This window comes from Euprymna scolopes, chromosome 42 (genome assembly GCF_053919585.1).
Source record: "Euprymna scolopes isolate OS-2025 chromosome 42, ASM5391958v1, whole genome shotgun sequence".
Classification (NCBI taxonomy): domain Eukaryota; kingdom Metazoa; phylum Mollusca; class Cephalopoda; order Sepiida; family Sepiolidae; genus Euprymna; species Euprymna scolopes.
Window position 1 is genome coordinate 34,607,874 of NC_136523.1, and position 25,457 is coordinate 34,633,330.

The 25,457-nt window shown below is 37.0% G+C and overlaps 1 protein-coding gene and 1 pseudogene across 1 annotated transcript in view; one reads left to right on the forward strand and one right to left on the reverse strand.

The window, feature by feature from the left end:
* LOC145267011 (KICSTOR complex protein SZT2-like) overlaps window positions 1-25,457 on the reverse strand; it is a 423,147-nt gene that overhangs the window by 217,238 nt on the left and 180,452 nt on the right. Inside the window, exons 21-23 of the mRNA XM_080122911.1 lie at window positions 16,875-17,077; window positions 12,076-12,212; window positions 8,361-8,585 (exon numbers count right to left, since the gene is read on the reverse strand). Of these exons, the coding sequence (XP_079979037.1) occupies window positions 8,361-8,585; window positions 12,076-12,212; window positions 16,875-17,077 (565 nt within the window). The remainder of the gene's footprint in view (window positions 1-8,360; window positions 8,586-12,075; window positions 12,213-16,874; window positions 17,078-25,457) is intronic.
* On the forward strand, window positions 10,047-10,165 carry LOC145267221 (5S ribosomal RNA; annotated as a pseudogene).

Genomic DNA, 25,457 nt, shown 5'->3' on the forward strand with positions numbered 1-25,457 from the left:
ATGCTGTAAGGCGGTTAAATTCATCACAAGATGAAATTCAAGAAAGGCAAAGATATGCACTGGAAAGAGAAGCAATATTACGATCGAATGAATTATATGAGGTAAGTAGACGTACACAAGGTCAGTTGAGAGTGGCTCAACGACATCAGAATGAATCGGAAACCCAATGAAGCTTTCGCCTATACCAAGGGCAACAACGAGAGGCTGCATGGAGAGAGAGTATGACTTTGCCCCAGCAATTGACAGAAAACGAGGCAGCTAGACAACGAATGACTGCTTTGAGACACCATGAAATAGAACACTGCAATAGAAAAGGATTGCTCTACAACAAAAATGACTCTCTCACTACAGCTGATATAGGAAAAATGGACAAAGTATGTCAACATTGCTCAGCTGTAAAATTTAAAGGAGAACCCCCTGGTTGTTGTTGTTCTTCTGGCAAAGTTGTGCTTGATAGCTTTCCACCACTGCCTCAGTTGCTTCAAGATTTGCTCTCCGGCAATGGTCCCATCTCTAAAGATTTTCTGCAAAATCTACGCAGTTATAACAATTGTTTTGCAATGACATCATTTGGTCACAAAATTGTGGCAGTACATGGGTGGAATCCTTCTTTTAGAATTCGAGGCCAGGTTTGCCACCAGATTGGGAGTCTTTTACCACCTGAAGATGAAACAGCAAAGTTTATTCAAGTCTACTTCTTGGATAGTCTAGAAGAGGAACTACATAATCGGGGACGTGACAGTAGACTCAATAGAGACATTCTCCAAAGTCTGACTGAATTTTTACATGAGAACAACAGCTTCATTTGTCAGCTGAAAACAACAAAGGAGAGGATTGAAGAAGAACACTTGGTAGAACATAAAGTTGTCATAAGGGAAGACCGAAGGCCGCAAGAAGAGCATCCACGGCGATTCAATGCTCCAACAACAACGTATGAGATTGGAATATTAATGGAGAATGAACCAACAGCTAACCGGGATATTGTCTTGCGTTTTAGAAATGATACATTAAAATGGATCTCCGAACTACATCCCCTCTACGATACTTTAATGTACCCGTTAATGTACCCCTATGGTTCTCCATCTTACAACATCTACATGAAGGCATCCAATGGGCGAAAAGTTACCCAACAGCAATTTTATTCGTACCATTTAATGACTCGGCCTGGAAACTATTTTCTCTGGTACCGAAGGCTATTTCAACAATGGCTGGTGGATGTGTACTGCAAGATTGAAACAGAACGTTTACAGTTCCTGAGGCGTGAGCAACAGACCCTGAGAGCTGACAATTATAGCAACTTGAGAGATTCAATTCTTAGGGAGGATGGGAATCCAGAACAGTTTGGTCAACGAGTTGTTCTTCCGGCAACTTATACAGGAGGCCCTCGATACATGTTTGAGCGTCAAAGTGATGCCATGGCATATGTTCGGCGAATGGGCCGAGCCGACCTCTTCATCACGTTCACAACAAATCCAAAGTGGACAGAAATTACAGAAAATTGTCTTCAAGGGCAAGACCCTCAGGATCGTCCAGATATTGTTGCCAGGGTTTTCAGGCAGAAGCTAAAAAAGTTACTTGAATTTATTAAAAAGGGAGGATTTGGCAGGTTGAGGGCTTTCCTGTACAGTATTGAATATCAAAAAAGAGGACTGCCGCATGCACACATCCTCACCTGGCAGGCCCCAGAGGACAAACTTCTACCAGAAAAAATGGATCTCTGCATATCTGCAGAGATCCCTGACAAAGAGGAAGATCCTGATCTTCATGCTAAAGTGATGGCACATATGGTGCATGGACCTTGTGGACCATTTAATCCAAAGTGTCCATGTACGATTGACAACAAATGTTCCAAAAAATACCCAAAAGAATTTCTTCAGTGTACCGAGCAAGGCCAAGACCAAGTACAGGCGAAGAAAACCAGAAGATGGAGGCCAGACTGGTACAATAAGGATGAAGAGAAATGGTCGGTATGTTAATCAAGAAATAACAAACCAGTGGATTGTTCCGTACAACAAGGTCCTCCTTCAGCAGTTCAACGCTCACATTAACGTAGAAATTTGCAGCTCGATCCAAAGCATCAAATATGTCCTCAAATACGTGAATAAAGGATGTGATCAAGCAGTGTTTGAACTACAAAGAACTGATGGAGCAGCTAACCAACAAGGCCAAGTACAAAGTCACATTGTGGATGAGATCCAGCAGTTCCAGAATGCAAGGTATGTCGGCAGTTCAGAGGCGGCCTGGAGGATATTGGAACATCCCATCCATGAACATTTCCCCCCAATTGTACAACTTTCTGTTCATCTTGAAAATGGGCAGCATGTCATGTTCTCAGCTGATACTGCTCTGGAACGAGCCCAAGGTCCACCGCCTGCCACAACTTTGACAGCATTTTTTCAACTCTGCCATGAGGATGACTTTGCAAGGGGTCTCAAATACGTAGAAGTCCCTGAGTTTTACACTTGGAACAAATCGACAAAGAAATGGATGAGAAGAATGCGTGAGGTACAAGTTGAAGGTACTGAAAATGATGATGTATGGAAGGCACCATGCATTGGGAGAATCTACACGATTAGTCCAAAAGCAGGGGAGTGTTATTTCTTACGCCTGTTGCTCAATGAGGTTGCTGGTCCAACTTCATTTCAAAATTTGCGAGCATACAATGGTCAGGTGTTTGAAACATACAGAGCAGCGTGCCTTGCTCGAGGCCTTCTAGAAAATGACCATCACTTGCATCAAGCAGTAGGAGAGGCAAGTGCCACTCAATCACCTTCAAATTTGCGAAGCCTATTTGTGATAATTTTAACAGCCTGTGAGCCAAGAAATCCTCTTGAGATCTGGATGGCTTTTCGTGATGTAATATCTGAAGACATTCTTCACAGATACAGGCAAGAAGTTAACAATCCAGAAGCAGATTTTAATGAGGACATCTACAATAAAACTCTTTGTCTAATTGAAGAAAAAGTTCTCCTTATGTGCGGTCAACCATTGGCAAGCTATGGATTACCTGCACCAACGCAAGGGAGAGATGAAAGACTCGCGAGAGAGTATCAACGTGAAGTTACTTATAATCTTGAAGAACTTTCCCTACAAGCAAAAAATATGCAAGAAAAACTGACCGATTCTCAAAGAGAAGTTTACAATTCATTCATGGCAATGTTGGAAGCACAAGGTGAAATGAACAAAAACATGATGTTTCTTGATGCTCCAGGTGGTACGGGCAAGACTTTTGTAATCAATTTGATCCTTGCAAAGATTAGATCCATGAGAAAGATTGTGCTTGCAACAGCATCCAGTGGCATTGTTTCTACTCTACTACAAGGTGGCCGCACTCTTCACAGCACTTTTAAAGTACCCTTGGATACTCATCGAATGGATCAGCCAGTTTGCAAAATTACTGGTAACTCAGCCTTGGCAAATGTAATTAGAGACACCTCTGCAATCATTGTAGACGAAGCCCCAATGACGCACAAGAGTGCTTATGAAGCAATTGACCGAACACTGCAAGACATCACAGGAAACAAGAATCCCATGGGTGGCATTCCAACCTTATTTTGCGGTGATTTCCGTCAAATCCTCCCAGTGGTTAAAAATGGCACAAGGGCTAACATTGTCAATGCAAGTTTGAAACAATCCTATCTCTGGAGGCACGTTATAGTGAAGAGACTGACTACTAATATGAGAGCCTATATCTCTGATAACACAGCTACAGCAGACTTCTCAAAATTGCTTCTCCAAATCGGTAATGGTCAGTTTCCTATCACTTCTTCACCTGACACAATTAAGATTCCAACTGCGCTTGGTAAATGTGTCGGTAATCAGAAGCAACTGAAAGACAAAGTGTACCCAGACCTGCAAAACAATGGAAAATCACCGGATTGGCTTGCTGAGAGGGCTATTATTTCGCCATTAAACAGCAATGTGAATCATTTGAACAATTCAATAATGAATGAATTTCCAGGAGACACAAAGCAATACAAGTCAGTTGATTCGGCTACTAATGAATATGAAGCTGTTCACTACCCTGTGGAGTTTTTAAACTCTTTGGAGATATCTGGAATGCCTCCACACATTTTAAATCTCAAAATTGGATCGCCAATTATGATTCTTCGATCCTTGGAACCGCCAAAAACAACAAACGGAACCAGATGTGTTATCACCAGATTGCACACCAATGTACTTGAGGCCACCATTTCCTGTGGTCCCTACAAAGGCGAAACCGTTCTACTGCCAAGGATCCCCTTAGTTCCATCGGACTCAGAACTTCCATTTAAATTCCAGAGACTCCAATTTCCTGTGAAGGTGTGTTTTGCAATGAGCATAAACAAAAGTCAAGGTCAGACATTTAACACCATTGGCGTAGACTTGACATCAGACTGCTTCAGTCACGGTATGTTCTACGTCTCCATCAGCCGGACAGGAAGTTCAGAAAAACTCTACATTCTGGCTCCAAATCAAAGCAGCAGAAATGTAGTTTACCCTGAGGCTCTTCAGTGAAAAGTTCGAGAAATGGATATGAGGAAAAACTGACATGATCTGATTGTGGTAAGTTTTTAGTATTGAATGTGCAAGATAAAATTTAAGCAAGAGTTGAAAATTACTTCAATGAAAAATTTACTATGTAACATCAAGTAACCTTCCTTTTTGATGAAAATGTTTTGTGAAGTTCCTGATTGAATTTCAGTCACTACAAGAGGTAGTTAAAATGTTAATCACCTTATGCAATCGTTGCTCTTACAACATCAACTTACTGGAAAGGTGCCCACAGATTTTGGTACCCGAGTGCGCAACAAAGCTCCGTGCGAAGCACGGGTATCTTTGCTAGTTAGTAATAATAATTGATTACTAATAGGATTACTGTATATATAACTATTTATATATTTGTATACTGATCGTCTTGTCATTATGTCAATGGCGTATATAACATTTAACGGACTGTTCACAAGACATATACAGATTGCAAAACATTGAATCAGACAATACCTTCTCCTTTGATAGGTTCCATTCAGACCAGTGTGTCATATATATATATATATATATATATATAAAATGAAAATTACAATTAAATTTACCAAAATGATCCAAGATGGTAAAATTAAAATATATTATAAATATTAAAGAATTAATATTTATAAAGTTATCTCAGCTAGATGTAAAAGCTCGATAAAACCAAATAGGAGATAGAGCTTATTATTAATCCGCGGATTAAGGACTATCCACTTATCTAGTGTTTCCTTTTCAGATTAAATATGTTTTTAACTCATTTCAAAGTGTTTTATTAACTGCTTGCTCATATATATATATATATATATATATATATATATATATGCCGTTTTTGACTTTGCAGAACATAATTGAGTTGTGCAAAGAGAAAGGAAAAGAAATAACATTAATATTACTTGTTTTGATCAAATTATTGTCCTCATCTTGAGTGTTGTTTGTGCAACGTTTCGGTCGGATTAGCCATCAACCTTCATCAGGCATGTTGGTGGTTGTTTGTTTTCTCTTTTCTTTTCCAAACAACCAACATGCCTGATGAAGGTCGAAGGCTAATCCGACCGAAACGTTGCACAAATAACACTCAAGATGAGGACAATAGTCCGATCAATACAAGTAATTTAAACAATCACCGCTCATCTAAAAAAATTCTGGACTTTATTAATGTTTGGTTCATTTTAGATCAGAAAGCCAGTATCTTCAGACAACCTGATCTGGTAGCACCATACGTGAATTTAAATTCAGTGTTTCAATCTCACTATCAGTGCAGTAACTGACCCAACTTTAAAAATGCACATATTTAAATATATACAAATTAAAATGGTTGGTTCACCTGTTTGGACCATCAGACCTCAAATAAAGATCTTCAACTTATCCGAAGAAAAAGACGCACACAGAAATAGTTACAAGCACTGTTCTTATTCACATTTTCAGTCTGGTGAATTCGGTCCGCTTCTTTGTTGTTCGGAGAACCCAACTTCTATTGTCGGCTCCAAAAACCCAACTCAGCTGACAAATTCAATCTCCACGTCTCATTCTAAGATCCATATTGTCTTAGGTGACATCTACGTCAGACTTATTTTTAAATTATTGTTTATATTATGTCTATGAACATTATCATTTTTTATAAACATTTATTTTAACTAGAATTTAATTTAAAAAAAAACAATTGCCTGGCATTGCTTATGCTACAATACATGGTTTACCCCTTCTTCAAATGCCACCCTTCAAGATCTACTTTTATGTAAAAGTCACTTTTTGTGTGTGTGTGTGTGTGTGTGTGTGTGTGAGTTCGTTCCTCATAGGTTCCGAAACGGCTGTGCCTATCTTTTGCAAATTTAACACAAAGCTAATTTATATGTCTGGCAGTGTTCTTAGATAGGTCTTGTACAGAAATTCATCTGATAAGTATCAAAAATCAGAAAAATCCAATCTTAAACATACTCTTTCTTCTGCTAATAGATCCACGTCATCTTAAGTGACCTCTATGTCATATTACGTCACACTGATAGAGGTTGGACCTATTTTTAAGTTATTGCTATTACTTTAATTGTTCTAAAACCCATTTTATTGATACTATTTTTCTAAACATTGTCTTTCTAGTTGACATCTATATAAACACTTCTTTCAACTAGAATTTAATTTCAAACTACCAATTTATCCCATGCGAGCAAGATTGCCCGGCATTGCTTACGCTACATTAGGATCCTTAGGTTTTATTACTTTACTAGACATTGAATAAAAAAATTAAATTAAAAGGCATACAAGTGACTAAATAAAAAATCTCATTTATAAAAAAAAAATAATTCAGAATCCTTAAGTTTAAATACTTTATTAGAAGAAGAAGAAGAGGAGTCGGGTTTAATGAAATTTGGTTGTTTTGTTTTACAGTATATTAATCTGTTTCGGGTTATTTCACCTGCCTGTCATGACTTCCTGTATCATGATTCGGAGGACTAAGTGGGTACTCAGTCTTACTCAAGGGTCCTCCAGTAGCTAGCAGAGAGAAAGAGGCACCTTACTGATCCTGTGGGTGAAAGTATTTTCACATTACCAGTCTATACAAATGGTCACCCATCTGGTACTGACCAGACTCAATGTTGCTTAAATTTGTTGATCTAACAAAGACTGGTGTGTCAACGTGATTGTGCCATATACACACACATATATATATATATATATATATATATATATATATATATATATGTATGTATGTATGTATATATATATTCAGAAAGTGTGAGAGAATACATAATTATTTCCACAGCCGAACCAACGTCGCAGCCCACAAGAGCCATGAAAGCCAACAAACCCGAAGTCCAAGACTCGAGTTTCGCCCTCATTTGGGCTCATCAGTTAGACACATCCTCATTTGGGCTCATCAATTAGACACATCTGGACTCTGGATTTCAAACCCAAGCCTCTTGCATGCTAGGCGAGAACTCTACCAACTGAGCAAACATGCCACACACACAAGAATGCCTATTAACTTACACAGATCAAGCAACCAGTGGCACAGATCCGACAGGGGAAAGAATCTACCTCATATCGAACAAGGGACGAGGTATCAAACCAACTTTAACCCAAGCCGATGTCTCACCAGCAGGAATTTATATACTCAAAAGGATGATGTCACCCTGACAAGCTAATCTTGTGAGCAATCAGTAATAGAATGTTCAGAAAGTGTAAGAGAATACTGAGCCCAAATGAGGGCGAAACTCGCTTCTTGGACTTCCAGTTTGTTGTCTTTCTTTGCTCTTGTGGGTTGCAATGTTGGTTCAGCTGTGGAAATAATCATATACATATATGTATGTATATATATATATATATATATATATATATATATGCCGTTTTTTTACTTTGCAGAACATAATTGAGTTTTGCAAAGGAAAATAATAACATTAATAGCATTGATCGGACTATTGTACTCATCTTGAGTGTTACTTGTGCAATGTTTCGGTCGGATTAGCCATCGACCTTCATCAGGCATGTTGGCTGTTGTTTGGAAAATAATTTTTCCCTTTCTTTTCCAAACAACCACCAACATGCCTGAGGATGGTTGAAGGCTAATCGGACCGAAACATTGCACAAATAACACTCAAGATGAGTACAATAGTCCGATCAATAAAAGTAATTTAAACAATCAGCTCTCATCTAAAATATTCAGAACTTTAATGACATTAATGTTTGGTGCATTTTAGATCAGAAAGCCAGTATTGTCAGACAACCTGATCTGGTAGCACCACACATGAATTTAAATTCAGTGTTTTAATCTCACTATCAGTGCAGTAAATGGCCCAACTTTAAAAAAATGCACATATTTAAAGGTATAAAAATTAACATAAAAAAAACATTCTACGAACTTGTCTCTTCATTTGTCGTTGTCGTCGTTCGATTCTCCATGATTGGAGAGGATGAGGAAATGGTCTGGTCATTTTTCCGGGCGAAAAGTAATTCCGTGAACTTTCGGCATTCCTCGCTTGAAAGCCAGATCTCCTGGCCGTGTGAAGTCTTCAGCTTTTCCAGAAAAATTTCAAAAAGGACACTGTTTGGAATCTTCCAGTCATCACCGCTATAGATGGAACGATCTTTAAAACAAAAAAGAAAAAAATAGATTAAAAGAAATAGCGAGCTAATACAGTTAAAGGAAAGAAACTATTACAGTAGAAAGCTTTCCAGCATCTGATGATACCTACAGTTGAGGGGGGGGTTTCTGCTTCTTAAGTTAGTCAGATATATTTATGTTGCAGGGAAACCAGTGCTACGAGTTTGCTGGAGCACATTCCATCAAAGTATTCTTAAGACAGGTCCAGCGTTGCAATATTACAATGATGTAACAGAGGTTGGAGCCTGGTTGACAATGCGGGGCTTTTTTTTTTTTTTACACAGGAGTCACCACTTATCAAGGCCTAGAGGTCACTCGAGGATAAGGGTTAAAGAGTGCACAGTAGTCAATGGGACAATATCATAGTAATCGTTAGAAGTGTAAATTTGGTAAATTGGATTACTTAAGGGGAATGGCTCATCAAGAACTTGTTTTCATTCGACTTGAAAACAACCATATTGTAGTCAGCTGGAAAGCAGGCAAACGGAAGAGAGTTCCACAGGCGTGCAGTTCTAAGAAAGAAGCTTTGTTCATGGAATCTACGTTTAGGTTTAAGCACAGATAAAGAGTGGGAAAAATTATTGATAGTGGTTTCAACTAGACGAGTGTTTTTTGTGGAAGTTCGGTGATTGAGGACTATAGATCGGAGTTCAGACGAACACTTGCCATAAAAATAATGATAAAGCAGAGACAGACTCGCAACGTCTCTTCTGTGGGAAACAGGTTGCAGGGAAGAGAAAAGGGCATCCCCCACTAGACTACGAAGTCTATTTTGAACTCTGTCAAATTAGAGTGGAGATTTTTTCTGTACCCTGCCTTATAAAGTACTTGTAAAACATGCATAGAATGTAACACTGCAGTGTTGTGACAGTGGTTAGAGCTTGATTGATAGTGTGGGTCATGTTAGATTGGAGTCTTTTATATGATTCTGTCTAAAGAGTGAGAGACTAATGGTAGATGCAATAGTGCAGACGTGGCAACAATACTCCGTGAATGGTGGATTTGTAAGGATTTAGAATGCTGTCAGGTGTGAGTCATTTTCTAACACAGTAGCGGGAGCCTACTTCCTTTGCAGCAGCCTTGGCAATATCCTCAATGTATTTATTCCAATTCATGTTCCTTGTGAATGTTAGGTCGAAGAGTTTGAATGATGAGCCCTCAGCTAGGGCGTTATTAGTCATGGTATTTAGTGGTTAAAAAAGTTTCTTTAATTTTTGAAAGAAAGCAGCTTTGTCTTAGTAGCAGTAAATGTTACTATTGTTGTATAATAGGCTGACCGTAGACAGACTAGCAGTTGTGGCCAGTGCAATATATAAAATTGAAAATTATAGCTCATATATTTTTTTTTTTTTTTTTTTAGATTAGAAGTTATTAGCAAAGGTAGGTTGTTTGTTTATAAAAAAAAGTGTCATAACAAAATTAGGGAAAGACTGGTCAAAAAGAGATATACGGCATAATCACGTTGACACACTGGTTCCCGTCAGATCACCGAAGTTAAGCAACGTTGAGCCTGGTCAGTACTAAAATGGGTGACCAATTTGGGAATTCCAGGTGCTGTATGTAGGAGGACGTCGACACCTTCCTGCAAAAATTGCAAAAACCTAACGTTGTCACTTCCCCTAACGGGGATATACGTGCGACTGGAGACTGCTTGTGAATTTCATACTCCCATGAAACTTCCTCCTTCGGAGGAAGCTGCTTAAACCTGAATAGGGTTGGTGCTGACTGTACACACAAACAGGAAGAGCAGGCGTTTACATAGTGTGATGCGGATTGCCATGTCACAGAACGATTCATGGAACGCAATTTTGAGGGAAGATATACGAGTTAGCAAAAAAAAAATGTGTTTCAGGGAGTCAGAGAAAGCAGATCAGAAAACAAATCTGGAAACGATGATGCGAGATTGACTGTGGAAAACTACTGTGAATGAATAAAACCCATTTGTCCAGAAAGAAGTGAGATTGTTGCTGCGCATTGAGAGAACTTTTGTTCTAGATGCAATCAACAGCAGGACACGTACCACGCGGCCAAGGTGTACAAGACAAGGATATAAAGGTCCTTTGGTTTCGTTTTATACCCCCCTCCCCTCAAACTGGTTGTTGATTGGTTGTTTTTGTCTTACAGCATATCAACCCTTTTCAGGTTATTTCATGTCGAATCCAGTTACTTTGAAGAAAAATTTTTAAATAGAATATTTGTTGTTTTCAAGTCAGTTTCTATTTAACCCATAGTTGGGACCCTAACAGGTACTACCACTCCGGGTCAGAGTGGACGTGGGAGCAATGGCAATTACAGGGTGGCTCTACACTCCCTAAAGCCTGCAAGTTGGAGCCTCACCATCGGATATAGTTTAAGGTCATATCCAGGGCCCAAAACGGTTGATGTGCTGTAATTATTTATACTCCCATTCCACTACAAACTATCCTGAAGTGTCTAACGTCTTGTTGAAAATATCAATGCGAGTAGATTTTTGACTACTGAAGAGTTGTTTCTCTTTCATCCTTATTTTCAGTGGTGTACCTATTTACAATGCCTCCCCACGGGCCAGAGTTAGACACCAGGGTCGTTTTTTAACGTGGAGAAAAGGTACAAAAATAAAAATTGTCTCAGTCGTGAAGGACTGCTCCTCCACCAAAAGAGAACAAGAAATGGAAGTGCAGCATCTGAAGAACAGATACTACACTTTGATTTTGGCCAAAAGGCCAAGTCAAGAGATACTGTAGTGGTGTAAGCGGCTCGGAGTTACCTCCTTTTGATTAACTGGTTAACATCTTAAAATTGGATAACTCAGTTGTCTCCCTTTGTTTTTATATAAAACGCACGTAATCCAACGTGTTTCCCTCTGTGGTGTATAGCCTTTTCGTGTACAGATGTAAAAATTAAACAATGTGTCTCTGTGTGTGCTGATAAAATGTTGAGTCTTAATTGATTTGTTTCTTTATCATCATCGATATACCTTCTATGATGAAGTTATTTAAAGAACTAAGGTATGTTTTTCTTTATTTACTTAAAAATTAATTTAACTATGGTTATTAATTAACCTAACAGATCTCTCTGTACATGCGGTTTGTCCGGACAACCTGGTATGAGGATACTTCCCCCGACAAGTAAATCTTAACTAAAATATTCAAAATAGTATAGTATTCAAAACTTCAACAAAAACTCATCAGATAGGGTGTTATTAACCATGGTAACTATCAGTTGAAATTTTTTTGTTAAAAGCCCATATTGATTGGATATACTAGAATGGTTATAATTTAAAAAAAAAAAAAAGAAAGAAAGAAAAAAAGAAAGAAAAAAAAGAAAAAAAAAGAAAGAAAAAAAAGAAAGAAAGAAAAGAAAGAAAAAAAAAGAAAGAAAAAAAAGAAAGAAAAAAAAGAAAGAAAAAAAAAGAAAAAAAAAGAAAGAAAAAAAAAGAAAAAAAAAAGAGTTTCATAAAAAAGGGAAGTAATCCAGTAATTATTTTTACTTACTGACTGTATATCCAGAGAAAAGCATCTCGGCTTGTTGACACCTGGGTAGAATGGCCATCAAATTGTACGGAAATGGAATCGTCGTCACATTGTTGTCCAAGTGCGGCCCACTTTCCATATTGGGTACACATTTCTCACTGTTGGCAGAAATTGGTTTAAAAATATTATTGACGTTCATTGCATGCAGAAAAAAATTTGGTAAAACAAATGTGATTTTCGTTTTTAAACAAATTACTTGGCTCTTATCTATAAATTTTTATTTTTTTATTTTTTTCATTGTGTTTCATTGCTTTAAGTTTTCCAATCTAAGGGAGATAATTCATAAGTTGTTTGTTGTGTCAGCGTTGACGGTGTGTCGGTTGAGTCTGCTCCTACACGTCAGTTTGAAGCTGTGGTTAATATCAAGTCCAGCCATTCGTGGTTCCAGCCCTAGAGGCGAGAACACAGAATCAGATCGGCATCTTCATTGTGCTGAGCAGGTTTTAAGCTGACCACCACGTCATTTCTTCCAACCTGGATTGATGGTGGCATGGATGAAGTCATCTGGTTGCCAGCACAGAGTGTGACCAAACCATCGGAGATGTCTCGAAAAGAGAGTCTGTCAGAGGAATTGTATTTGGCAGTGTGAATGGACTGTGGTGCTAGCGAACTCGGAGGATTTCTAGTCAAAAAGTTCCAGTCTACGTAAGTAACAAAATCATACTGGCCAGGTTTTGCATCCGTATAGGAGAATGGTGCCAACAAGAGCTTAGTATATTCAAATTTTTGTACAGAGTCTGATTTTATTTCTGGACCAGAGTTGGGTGTGAAAATGGCAGAAGGCGACACGGGCATTGTTGATACGGTTGCCAATGTCCTCTTCGCTTTGGCCTGTTGCGGAGATAATATTTGCCCAGGTATTTGAAATTTTAGACCTTTTCAAGGATTTCTCCATTGAGGAAAATTGGTTGTGACTAGCTTGGGGAAACTCTAGTGAATCTATCATCTACTGTAGAATCTACTAGCGACTGAATTCTCCCCAAACGAATGAACGATAAGTTGAAGAGGAGTTATTTCTCAGTGTTTTATTGCTTAAAATTTTTCAATCTAAGGGAGATAATTCATAAGTTGAAGACGAATTATTTCTCTTGCATCGCAAAATAACTGACACAAAAATTGGTGCTTATTTTCAAAATACAAAATCGATTTTACAAGTTATAAGAAGAAACAACCCTTCACTGCAAGCCTTTTCTCACAGACAAGACAAAAAAAAAAACAACCAAAAAATCTGTACGATGTACGTACCCATAATGAAACAAAAACATTGTATTCCAAAAACCACGTAAATTAATCACACAGTGTTATTTTTTATAAAGAAAATAATTTTTAAGTGATTAATAGGAAATCCTGAAGGCATTGCAACATAAATCTAATAAGTTGAATTATTGTTGAGTTATCTCTCTTCGTTTCTATCGATTGTTTTTTTTAATGGTGGGTGAGACAATCATTTTTTGGATACTCATAAAATTTGATTTTATTTAAAATTCATTTTTAACTAATTAATGGGAATTCGTAGGCATTACAACAAATCAAGTATGAATTATTGTTGAATTATCTTCCTTTATTTCTATAGATTTTTGGTCCCCTGACAAAAGGAGGGTGGACCTGTAAATTCATACTTGCCTGTTCGTTTGTCCGCACTTTTCTCATTAACTACGTCTTGTAATTTTTGGAAATTTTGCACAAACATTAAACATGATATGAGCAAAAAAGTAACAACGGATTTTCCGGGAAAACTCCACTTGTTCCTCCTAGGGGTACCTTTCGGGTTAAAATTTCTAAAATTGACACTTTTGTGCTTATTAAAAATAATTGATGCCTTAGATTTTTATAAAACTTTTTGAAAATTTGTAACTTAACTGATTTCTATATAATTTTGTTTGTCTACACTTCATGATAACTCTTGGGTGTGCCCCAGGGGCTCTTTTAGGGCTAATAAAAACACTCCAATTTTGGGATTATTTTACTATATTTCTCCAAAATTTTCTGTGAATGTCTATTTAGCAGTTTTGCATGGTGATGAACTCAAATTTAAATATGTTAAGGCCTTGGGAACTTATGGGGTCAAATGGGGGGGGGGGGGACAAATGATGGACTTAATCATTTTTTTTTTTTTTTGCATGGTGCAGAACTCAAATTTACATATGTTAAGAACTAAAACTGCACCGTTTGTTTTTTCAGCAGGATTGGAAGTCCCCTAGGGGCTAAATGGGAAGAGGGGTGCAAATGCTGAACTTAGTCATTTTTTTTTTATACCTTGTTCCCTGTGTGCTCACAGGCGACCATGCATGCTTCACTTGTTTGTTTTTTAAATGATGGATGAGAATCATTCTTTGGATACGCATAAAATTAAATTTTCTTATTTAAAATTCATTTTTTTTTTAATTATTAATGAGAATTCGCAGGCATTACAACATAAATCTAATAAATATGAGTTATTGTTGAGTTATCTCCCTTTCTTATTTTTAAGTTGCTTTCAAAAAAAAAAAACCGCTCTTTTGTTACTAATAAAATTAGATTTTCTTAAATCTTAAACATAAAGCTGTATGATCAATCCATGTGATCTTTGGAATATGACGTTTTCATAGCTGATGAAACAAGAACAATCAACCTCCATAGATTAAATAAAAGGGTACATTTTGAAATTCCGTACATAAAGATGCACCTGAAGAAAGTCAACGATTATATCTGAGAAAAAAAAAACAAAAAAACGTTGTGAGAATTAAGATGAGAATGGTTGTCGGAAGAATCCAAACAACCAATCCTCATCTCATCTTCTTCAAGTTCTTGTTGGGTCGTTCAAATCTAATGTAAACAAATTCTTGTTGAACCGTCCCCACAAACAATCAAATTCTACCCAATTTACACCATTAACGATTACTAAACTACCACCTTACATTCATTAAACCTTATCCTTGAGTGGCTTTCAAGCCTTGGTAAGTGGTGACTCCCAAGTACGATTGATTTGTAAAACCTTCTTTGTTTACCAGGTTAATTGCCCATTGTCCGTTGACTTATGTCATAATCACAGTCCTAACATGGAATTGCATTTTTTAAATTCTTAACCAACTTCCACTTTAATAATTCTATCAAATTCTTACATTTCAGAAATTTTGAGATGAGGATTGGTTATTAAGATTATTTGGATTCTTCGCAAGGAACCATGGCACAGTGATTAGAGTGCTTAGAAAAATTCAGTTATAAAGTAATATTCTCCTGAAAGTTGAAGGTTCAATCCTCAGTATGGGCAATGGTAAAATACAATTGCGAATTATGTGGCGCAGTGGTTAGATTAATTGGAAAAATCAATTGTGAAAGTGGTATTCTCCTGAGAGTTGAAGGTTCAATCCTCTGTGTGGGCAATCTCTCTCCAGTCATGGATGATGGAACGAGAGCATGCTACCCCGTGAATTAAATAAAGGGTACCATTCAAAATTATGTGCAGATTCCTGAAATCGACAAGATACACCTGAGGAAGGTCAGATGTTACATTGACCGAAACATTGCATAAATGACATTTAAGATGAGAACAGTAGTCGGAAGAATCCAAATAATATGAACTTCATTAGTCTGCAAATTATTTTAACTATGATTTTTCATCTTGATTGTTTTATTCTCACTTTTTTTGTCGATATAACCACTGATTTTCTTCTGTAGCTTCTTTTCAGATATTCGAATCTTTTAGTCGAAATTGGGAACCCATACATCAAAATTTCAAACTGAACTCTTTATTTAATTCATGGAGGTAGATTATTTTACAGTTTTGACAAGATATACCTGAGGAAAATTGAAGGTTACATCGACCAAAACGTTGTAAAAATAACATAAATAATAAATAACACTCAAGATGAGAACAGTAGATTATTTTAGAGTTTTTTATGAGATGCACGTAAGGAAGGTTGGAGGTTACATTTTTTTTTTTTTTTTTTACACACTGATCACCACTTATCAAGGCCCAGAAGCCACTCAGGGATAAGGGTTATTGCAAGTACATTACGTTAGTGTGGAGATTTGATGAAGTGTTTACTTAAGAGGGCGGTTCATTAGGAATTTGTTAACATTGGACTTGAAGACATCCAAGTTGTAGTCAGGTGGGAAGCAGGCACACGGAACAGAGTTCCACAGGCGTGCAGTTCTAAGAAAGAAGCTTTGTTCATGGAATCTACGTTTTGATTTAGGCACAGATATAGAGTGGGGGAAATTTTTTTCATTTTGGATTCAGCTAGACGGGTGTTTTTCGTGAAGGATTGGCAAGGGGGGACCAGAGATTGGAGCTCAGACGAGCACCTGCCATGGAAATAACGATAAAACAAGGATAGGCTTGCAACGTCTCTTCTGTGGGAGAGAGGTTGCAGGGTAGAGAAAAGGGCACCCCCCAACTAAGCCACGAAGTCTATTTTGTACTCTGTCAAGGCAGGATAGGCTGTTTTTAGCAGCTCCTGCCCAGATGTGGCAGCAGTATTCCATCCTTGGACTCAGGGATTCATGGAGGTAGATACTTTTTAGAATTTTGACAAGATATACTCAAGGAAGATTAAAGGTTACATCGACCAAAACGTTGTAATAATAAATAATAAATAACACTCAAGATGAGAACAGTAAATTATTTTAGAGTTTTTGATGAGATGCACGTGAGGAAGGTTGGAGGTTACATCAACCGAAACATTGTGATAAGACCACTCAAGATGAGAACAGTAGTCCGAACAATCCAAATTATGCGTTTCAAGTCTTGTTCAGTAATTTCCTAATGAGATTCTTACCTGCTGAATTTGTTAATACCAGGTAAACACGATGGAAGATGTTGTCGCTGCTGCTGAGGTTGTTGCTGTTGCTGCTGCTGCTGCTGAGGTTGGTTGGGGTTGCAGTGCATCTGGCGAGCATGATTTGGACGACTTTGACACAAATGGATGAGTTGCTCAAATGTAGTCAGGCAAGAAATAGCCTTGTAGTCGATGCCATAAAACTGAAAAAAAAAAGAAAAAAAAAAAGGGTTTTAAAAAACTAAAGTTTTTAAAAAAAGCTAAAAATGATTTTAAAAAAAGATTTTTAAAAAATCAAAAATAAGTCGAGCATGTGGGGATTTTATTTTCACCATGACTAATGTCTGTACAAAATTTAAAAAAAAAAAAATCCAAGGCGTGGTTATTGAGAAAAGTGCAAACAAATAAATGGATGAACGATTTGGTGTCAATTTTACCCCTATAATGTCCCCCGGGGGGGGGGGGGGGGCAACCAAAGTTTCTTACATCGTTTCTCTCCATGCAACGCATATCCTCAACTTTAACTAGCCAGATTACTGTGTATATATGCGCGATAGACTTTTCCATCAAACGACATTGGTAATGCTATGCTGGTTAGTAATGACAGAAGTTCTTATTTTCTTCCAAAAAATCAAAAACAAACAAAAACTAATCTGTTCATTTAGATTTCTGAGATTGCTATCTTTATCCGAAGACTGAACTTTCCATACGTAAAATTGATATTATTTTAATTGGAATTCATTATTGAGATGAGTTTTATTAATTTTTATTTACTTCGGACTATTATCCTCATCTTTTCTTAGTTGTTTCATGACGTTTCGGCCAACTATTCCTCTGAAACAACTAATAAAAGATGAGGATAATAGTCCGAAGTAAATAAAAATTAACAGTTAAATTGAATTTTTTTTTTCAAGGTCATTCTTATCAGTTCCTCCCATTTTTTTCTTGGCCTTCCCATGTGAACTGACCCTGCAACATCTGTTTTATATTGAAAGGAACAGTTCCCGGTTGTTAGAAACGAAGTAATTAGGGTTGAAGATAATTATTATTAAAGGAGAATGCTGGAATCGAACGTATTTATCAAAAGTTAAAATGAATGCATATTGTCATTTGGATACGATTCCAGGAATGCAGCGGAATTATCCACTGCGTGTCGGAAGCATATGCAATATCCATGTGCAAAACATGCACATGTTGGCCACGTTCTGATGTCACAAAGAAATATAGTTTCAAAATATACGGTTTAGTTAGGGTTTGAAAACGGTTGGTAGTTGAGAGAGGAGAGACAGAGCATGCAGAGTTGAGTTGGAGAGAGTTAACCTAAGCACGGAAACTGTTCTACATCTGGTCATTAATGAGCAGAAACGAGAAACCCATAATGTCCCTCAAGGTTTCATCCTAGGCCTTACTCTCTTCCTGATCTCCCAAATGACATTCTTAGATCATTCGTAGACATTTATGCAGACGACACCATAATCTATGGCAACACTTCAAAACCCAGCAAGATCTTTCAGATTCTCTCTCTTTTGACCTTGTGAACGTGTTGCAATGGAGAAAAGGGGGCTGGTTAATTTTAATGCATCACAAACCAAGTTTCTCTCCTTTAACCATAATCGCTCTGACCTCCATGACGCCCCAATTGAAATGAATAGCTTTCATCTTCAGGAAGCTCTATGTCTTGACAAGCTTCTGAGACTAACCTTCACTTCTGATCTGAAATGGAACACATACATCAAATCTGTTGCCAAGATCGCTGGAAAAATGGTTGGATCACTACCACTCCAGTAGGTATCTCACTACCAATGCAATCTTCTATCTGTGTAAGGGCCAATTAGATCCTAAAATGGAGTACTTTTGTCACATCTGAGTAGAAGCTGCTCAGCATGCTCTATAATGCTTTGAGTTCAAAACCAGCTTTAAAACTTAATAGGTGATACCCTTTTCTCTTCCCTGCAACCTCTTTCCCACAGAAGAGACGTTGCGAGACTGTCTTCGCTCTATCGTTATTTTCATGCCAAGTGCTCGACTGAACTCCAATCTATGGTTCCCCCAACGCTGGACTTTCACAAAAAAGCACTTGATAAGCTACAACCACAATAAACGATTTCCCCCACACTCTATCTGTGCCTAAATCTACGCAGATTCCATGAAGAAAGCTTCTTTCCTAGAACTGTCCGCCTGTGGAACACTGTTCCGCTAGCCTGTTTCCCAGGCGACTACAATATGGTAGCGTTCAAGTCCAATGTAAACAAGTTCTTGTTGAGCCGTCCCTATAAATAATCAAAGTATGCCCAACTTACACCATTAACGATTACTACACTATCAACTTACATTCATTAACCCTTATCCTTGAGTGGCCTTCAGGCCTTGATAAGTGGTGACTCACTTCTTAAAAAAATTATTCGCATTACTGTTCTTACAGAATTTCGGTCGATGTAACATTCTATTCTATGCAACACTCTTCTACATAGTCATGATTGATGATACGTAATCATGCTAACCCCGTGAATAAATAAAACTTGTCAAACACATGTAACATAGTAATTATTCTTCTTTAACAGTGTCATTACATTTTAACACCTGGACCCAACATGTTGTAACTGAGACAGTCGCAAGGAAACAAACAAAAGGAAGAAATTCGACTCCTGTTTGTTTTTTTTTTTCAGTTTTAACAAAAGGTTAGCTGAAACCACTGTCAATAATTTTCCCCATTCTTATTCTGTGCCTAAATCAAAATGTAGATTCCATGAGCAAAGCTTCTTTCTTAGAAGAGCACGCCTGTGGAACTCTCTTCCGCTTGCCTGTTTCCCACTTGACTACAACTTGGATGTCTTCAAGTCCAACATAAACAAATTCCTGACAAACCGCCCCCTTAAGTAAGACACTCTATCAAAACCCCCAATACTAATGATTACTACAATACTATCTCATTGATTACTGTACACGCAATAACCCTTATCCCCGAGTGGCGTTCGAGCCTTGATAAGGCAACCATTCGCCCATGTATGGAGTACGGTTATCACATTTGGGCTGGTGCATCTGCTACTAGTCTCTCACTCCTAGATAGAGTTCAAAAGAGAGTCGCCAACCTGATAGTTCTTGAACTGTCATCTAAGCTTCAGCCTCTGTCCCATCGACAAAATGTTGCATCCCTCTGCCTGTTCTACAAATATTTTAATGGTGAAGACTCTAGCGAAATGCTGGCCTGAATGGAGAAAGCTAGGTTGAGGTGGATCTGAAGATTTTGAATAGGAAAGAATCGATCATGCTGAGCTCAAGAGAAACCTGAGGAAAGGCAATGTGTCAGTTTTACCCGACGCGTTGAACAGTTGGAAATGTGAGGCATGTGGTGGGATGCTCTTCTCGAAAGATGCTTACATTAACAACAACAAAAAAAAATAAATAAGAAAACACATGCTGTGGACAGAGAGAGCAGAAAAGTGGAGGCAGAAGTAAGTTTCAATACTCAACCTTTTCTGCCACTCATGTGGCAGACTTTGCAAGACAACTGCTGGCCTGAAAAGTCACCTTCGGACCTATGGACGCGATTTGGGGGTCACTGACAATTCACCCAGCAACTGCGGTAAGGATGGTCATCAACATTAAGATGGCTAGCGTCTGTTAGGACAATGTGGCTTCCTCCAGTCTTGACAGACTATGGATACCCATGTAAAGGTGCCTGCGCGTGAAATTTGTGTGGCAAGAGTTGCGCAATCTCCAACCACACCTCTCTTGAGTCAACATTGTTGCATACCAGTGCCAAGTTGAGGTAAAGGACGACTGGAAACAATGCCGAGATGAGCGGAGAACGCATACAGTGCCTAGCCTTCCCAAATGGTCACCCATCTGGTACTAGCCAGGCTCACTGTTGCTTAACTTTGGTGACCTGCCGAGAACCGGTATGTCAATGTGATTGTGCCGTATAGACCCGGTGGGTCAACATGCTGTTATGACAAAGCAATTATGAACTGACAGGCCTCCTTACGGCTTTTTAAACAAAGCAATATGGAAACACTCCTTTACAAAGGTTCACAAACTATATTTATATCTCATTTATGCTGATGAGGAGAAATATTTTACTTTATTTCTCGATGGTTTTATTTGTAAATATCGAATGAATAAAAGGATATCGTTTCCGAAACGATCGTACACATGAATTTGATTTTGTTATGTTTCCTCCTATGAAAAACTTGATTGGTTATTTCACACACTTTCTTTCTCTTTCGTTCCCTCTCTTTCTCTCTGTCCACATATATATATATATATATATATATATACTAGCAAAAGTACCCGTTGTTGACTGGGTTCAAAACAGCCTACAAGAAAATGGACTCTGATTTATGAAAGTATGATAGGTTATGAAAAGGAAGGGTTGTAAAGAGATAGCTTCGAATTTGGGGGTATCAAAACTAAAGCAAAATATGATGAAAGTAAAAATAAAATAGATAAACCCCATAATTTATTATACCATACCTATTCACACTGAAACACTCATTACAATATTCTGAGGATCTATATTAAAAAACCTGGTTAAACTTTGTGACATATTTCCATTCTATGGAGGTCAGGCGAGAACGAACACCCCATAATTTTATTATACCATATTTCTTCAAACTGAAACATAATTATCAAAGTCTACTTACGCAGATAGATATGAAAAGTCTTTATTAAAGTTTGTGCCTATTTCCATTCTATGGAGGCCAGGCGCGAATGCAGACCCCACAATTTTATTATACCATCCCTATTTAAGTTAAACATACTTATCAAAGTATCATTATGTACATCTATATCAAAAACACTTGTAAACGTTTTTTTTTTTTTCAAGTTTTTAATTTTTTATTTCCATACTTTGGAACCAGGCACATACGCAGACCCCACAATTTTAATGAATCATCATTATGCCAGATCAAACATACCCATTCCTGTGTCTCGATGCATCTATCATTATATGTGATCAGTTTTCTATGATAGTCAACCATATAGGAGCCTATTCGTGACCAGACACACACACACACAGACGTTCAGCTTTACATTATATATATATATATATATATATATATATATATTTCAGGATATTGTCTACTCATAAGCATAAATAAGAGACGATATCCAGAAATATTTTACTTTATTTCTCGATAGTTTTATTTGTAAATATCGAATGAATAAAAGGATATTGTTTCCGAAACGATCGTACATATGAATTTGATTTTGTTCTGCTTCCTCCTATGAAAACTTGATTGATAATTTCACAATTATTTTTTTTTTTTTTTATTCAATTTTCACCCCAAACAAGGCACAGTGCCACTTTGAAGCAGGGGGCTACTATTAGGGAATTAATTAGCGGGGTCATTATGAAGGGAGAAGAGTAGAAAGATGTTTGTTAACATTACACTTGAACTTCTGCATATCATTGCAGTTGGGAAAGCAGAATCCCGGAAGGGAGTTTCAAAGACCCGCAGTTCTGGGGAAGAAACTATTGGAGTAAAAGGCTTTCTTGCACCTAGGAAATTAGGTATTAATCTCTCACTCTTTCTATTTATATATATATATATATAAAACGAGAATAGATAGAAGAGTAAATTCAATTCTATAAGAGGAGGCTCCTCGAGATAACATAAAGCTCAACAAATTTCAATGGAGCTTATATAGTATACTCCCCATGTTAATCCAAAACCTACCTTGCATTAATCTCATAACATCACCATACAGCCATATTCCCCTTATAAGTAATGTTGCGGTATAAGTTACTTTGATTAATCCTGCCTAGTATATACACCATCGCTTTAATTATTCATCATAATTTTACGCCTGAAAACATACACCGTCTCTAAGTGCTGTTGTTGTCTCGGTTACCGCTGTCGATAAAAACTTTTAGCGTAAATCCCCTGCATAGACACTATACATCTTACATATGGATAAAATAGAACCACAACCCAACTACTCCTATACTTCCCCCTGAATCTTAAACACATAAACTACTTACATTATTTAAAACTATGATAGAAACCCTATACTCCTTTTTACACTACACTTTATATAGTACGATACTCCTTTATCTTAGAATTCGATATAGTTCCCCCTAACAACATCAATAATTTTATTAATTTATTTCGTTTCTGATGATTCCATCGCTAGACGTCACACCCCTATCATGTTACCTAGCACCTTCTCTACTCTTCTGATGAGAAGCATCACGCTTCGAAATACCTTGGTATAAAGAGCCCCCCTTTATCCCCCAAATAAATGTATGTATATCCTTATTAAATAAATGACTCATTCTATATTTTCCAATATATAGTTTTTGTGAATTCATTTTCCACTCCTATTGTCTCCTATTATATATATATATATATATATATATATATATATATATATATACACACACACACACACAGTGCCACGCAAAAGTATTGGATACATTACATTTTTGTTCATAACTTTAATTAGAGTTCAAGATTTTACCTAAAATTTGGTCAGTATATTCCTATTACTATTCTAAATTATATTTGGAGTAGTAATTACAAAATCAAAGTTTACAAAGTTTTTATTTAAGATAAATATGAATTAAAAAATGCAAAAGTATTGGATACACTTTTAAAAAATTCTTTTTCTGAAATAAAATTTAAATAACTTTTGCTTCGCGTGTTGTAATAATGCAAACGAGTTATCACTGACCAATCAGAAAGCTTTATATTAAAATAATTTTATAAAATTCTTCCAGTTTGGGCTCACTCCTTCAAAGTCAACTAGTTCATTTATAAAAATGCCTAACACTAAAGAGTTTTCAAAAGACAATCGTCAAAAAATCATTGATAAGCACAAAGAAGGAAATGAGTATCGAATAATATCAAGGGAACTTAATCTACCACTTAGTACAGTTGGAAACGTTATTAGAAAGTTTAAAAACCCTGGTGAAGCTGTTGCAAATCTTCCAAGATGAGGTTGGCCAAGGAAATTAAACAAAAAAATCAAGGTGGGTAAGCAGAAAGGTACAAAAACCCTTTTCTTACTCGTGGTGAAATTCAAACCGACCTCAGAGAAGCTGGGATTAATGTGAGCAAGGATACAATCAGTAGAGTTCTAAATCGTGCAGGTTTTGTATCAAGGTCCCCAAGAAAAGTTCCATTATTGAAGCTTAAACATGTCAGATCACGTTTGAATTATGTTAAAACATATGGGGAACAACCCCAAGAATTTTGGAACAAGGTAATCTGGTCAGACGAAACGAAAATTGAAATCTTTGGAAGAAACAGAGCAATACATGTATGGTGTAAAAGAATACCATTCCTACGGTAAAGTTTGGCGATGGTTCGATTATAGTATGGGGGTGTTTTTCATCTAAAGGTACTGGTGACCTAGAAATCATCAATGGTACAATGAATGGACGTATGTACGGGGAGATTTTGGAGAAAACCCTCAAGAAATCTGCTGATTTGTTGGGACATAATAGCAATTTCATGTTTCAGCAGGACAATGATCCCAAGCATACTACCAAACTAAACAAATAATGGCTTAGAAATAACGGAATTGACGTTCTTATTTGGTCCAGTCAGTCTCCAGTATTCAACCCTATTGAAAATTTGTGGAAAATATTGAAGATCAATGTTCACAAGAGTAATCCACAAAATATTCAACAACTAGAACAGTTCTGCAAAGAAGAATGGCGCAAAATACCTGCATATCTTTGCAAAAAACATGTGTGCAACTATAGAAAGCGATTGGAAGCTGTTGAATGCAATAAAGACTATGCAAGCAAATATTAAATCAATGTATCGAATACTTTTGCGCTAGTTGATTTATATTTTTCCTTTAATATAAACTTTCTAAACTTTAATTTTGTAATTACTACCCCAAATATTAGTTAGAATAGTAATAGGAATATACTGACCAAATTTTAGGTAAAATCTTGAAGCCTAATTAAAGTTATGAAGAAAAATGTAATGTATCCAATACTTTTGCGTGGCACTATATATATATATGTGTGTGTGTGTGTTTTACTACTACAACATTGTCGAGATTAACCATGCATGGTGTTATATTTAACCACTTGACTGAATAACATTCTTTTCACAATTTATGACGATTTTAGTTAACAACATATCTATGTTGAACAAACCAATAATAAACGAAAACTTGAAATATTAGAAGCATCTATCTATAAATATAAAAGCAAAAATGTATGTATGTGTGTTCGCTTTTTCTGTGTGTCTACAGAGAAGCGGTCGGTCGGTCGGTCCAAAACTTTTTATATCACATATAAATCATAATATCTCACAGTTAACAACGAAGCTCGCCTGTCTATTTAATTTGCTCGATTTCGGGAAGATAAATATTCAATATTTGTCGCTCGCCACATGTGGGTTAGTCTTTTTCCTATAACATCTTGGGGGTGGGGAAAAAAAGCGTTCAGCAGTAAATGAATACTATCCCGCAGTCAAACTTGACCTCATTAACTCATTAAAACGGGCACCTGCTAAATCCAACTAATTAAATAAATTCAAACGTGTTTCCGTTAGCATCTCGTGGTGGGGCAATGGTTAACATCGCACGTTTTTTATTTTTTTCACACTTTAATTTACAACT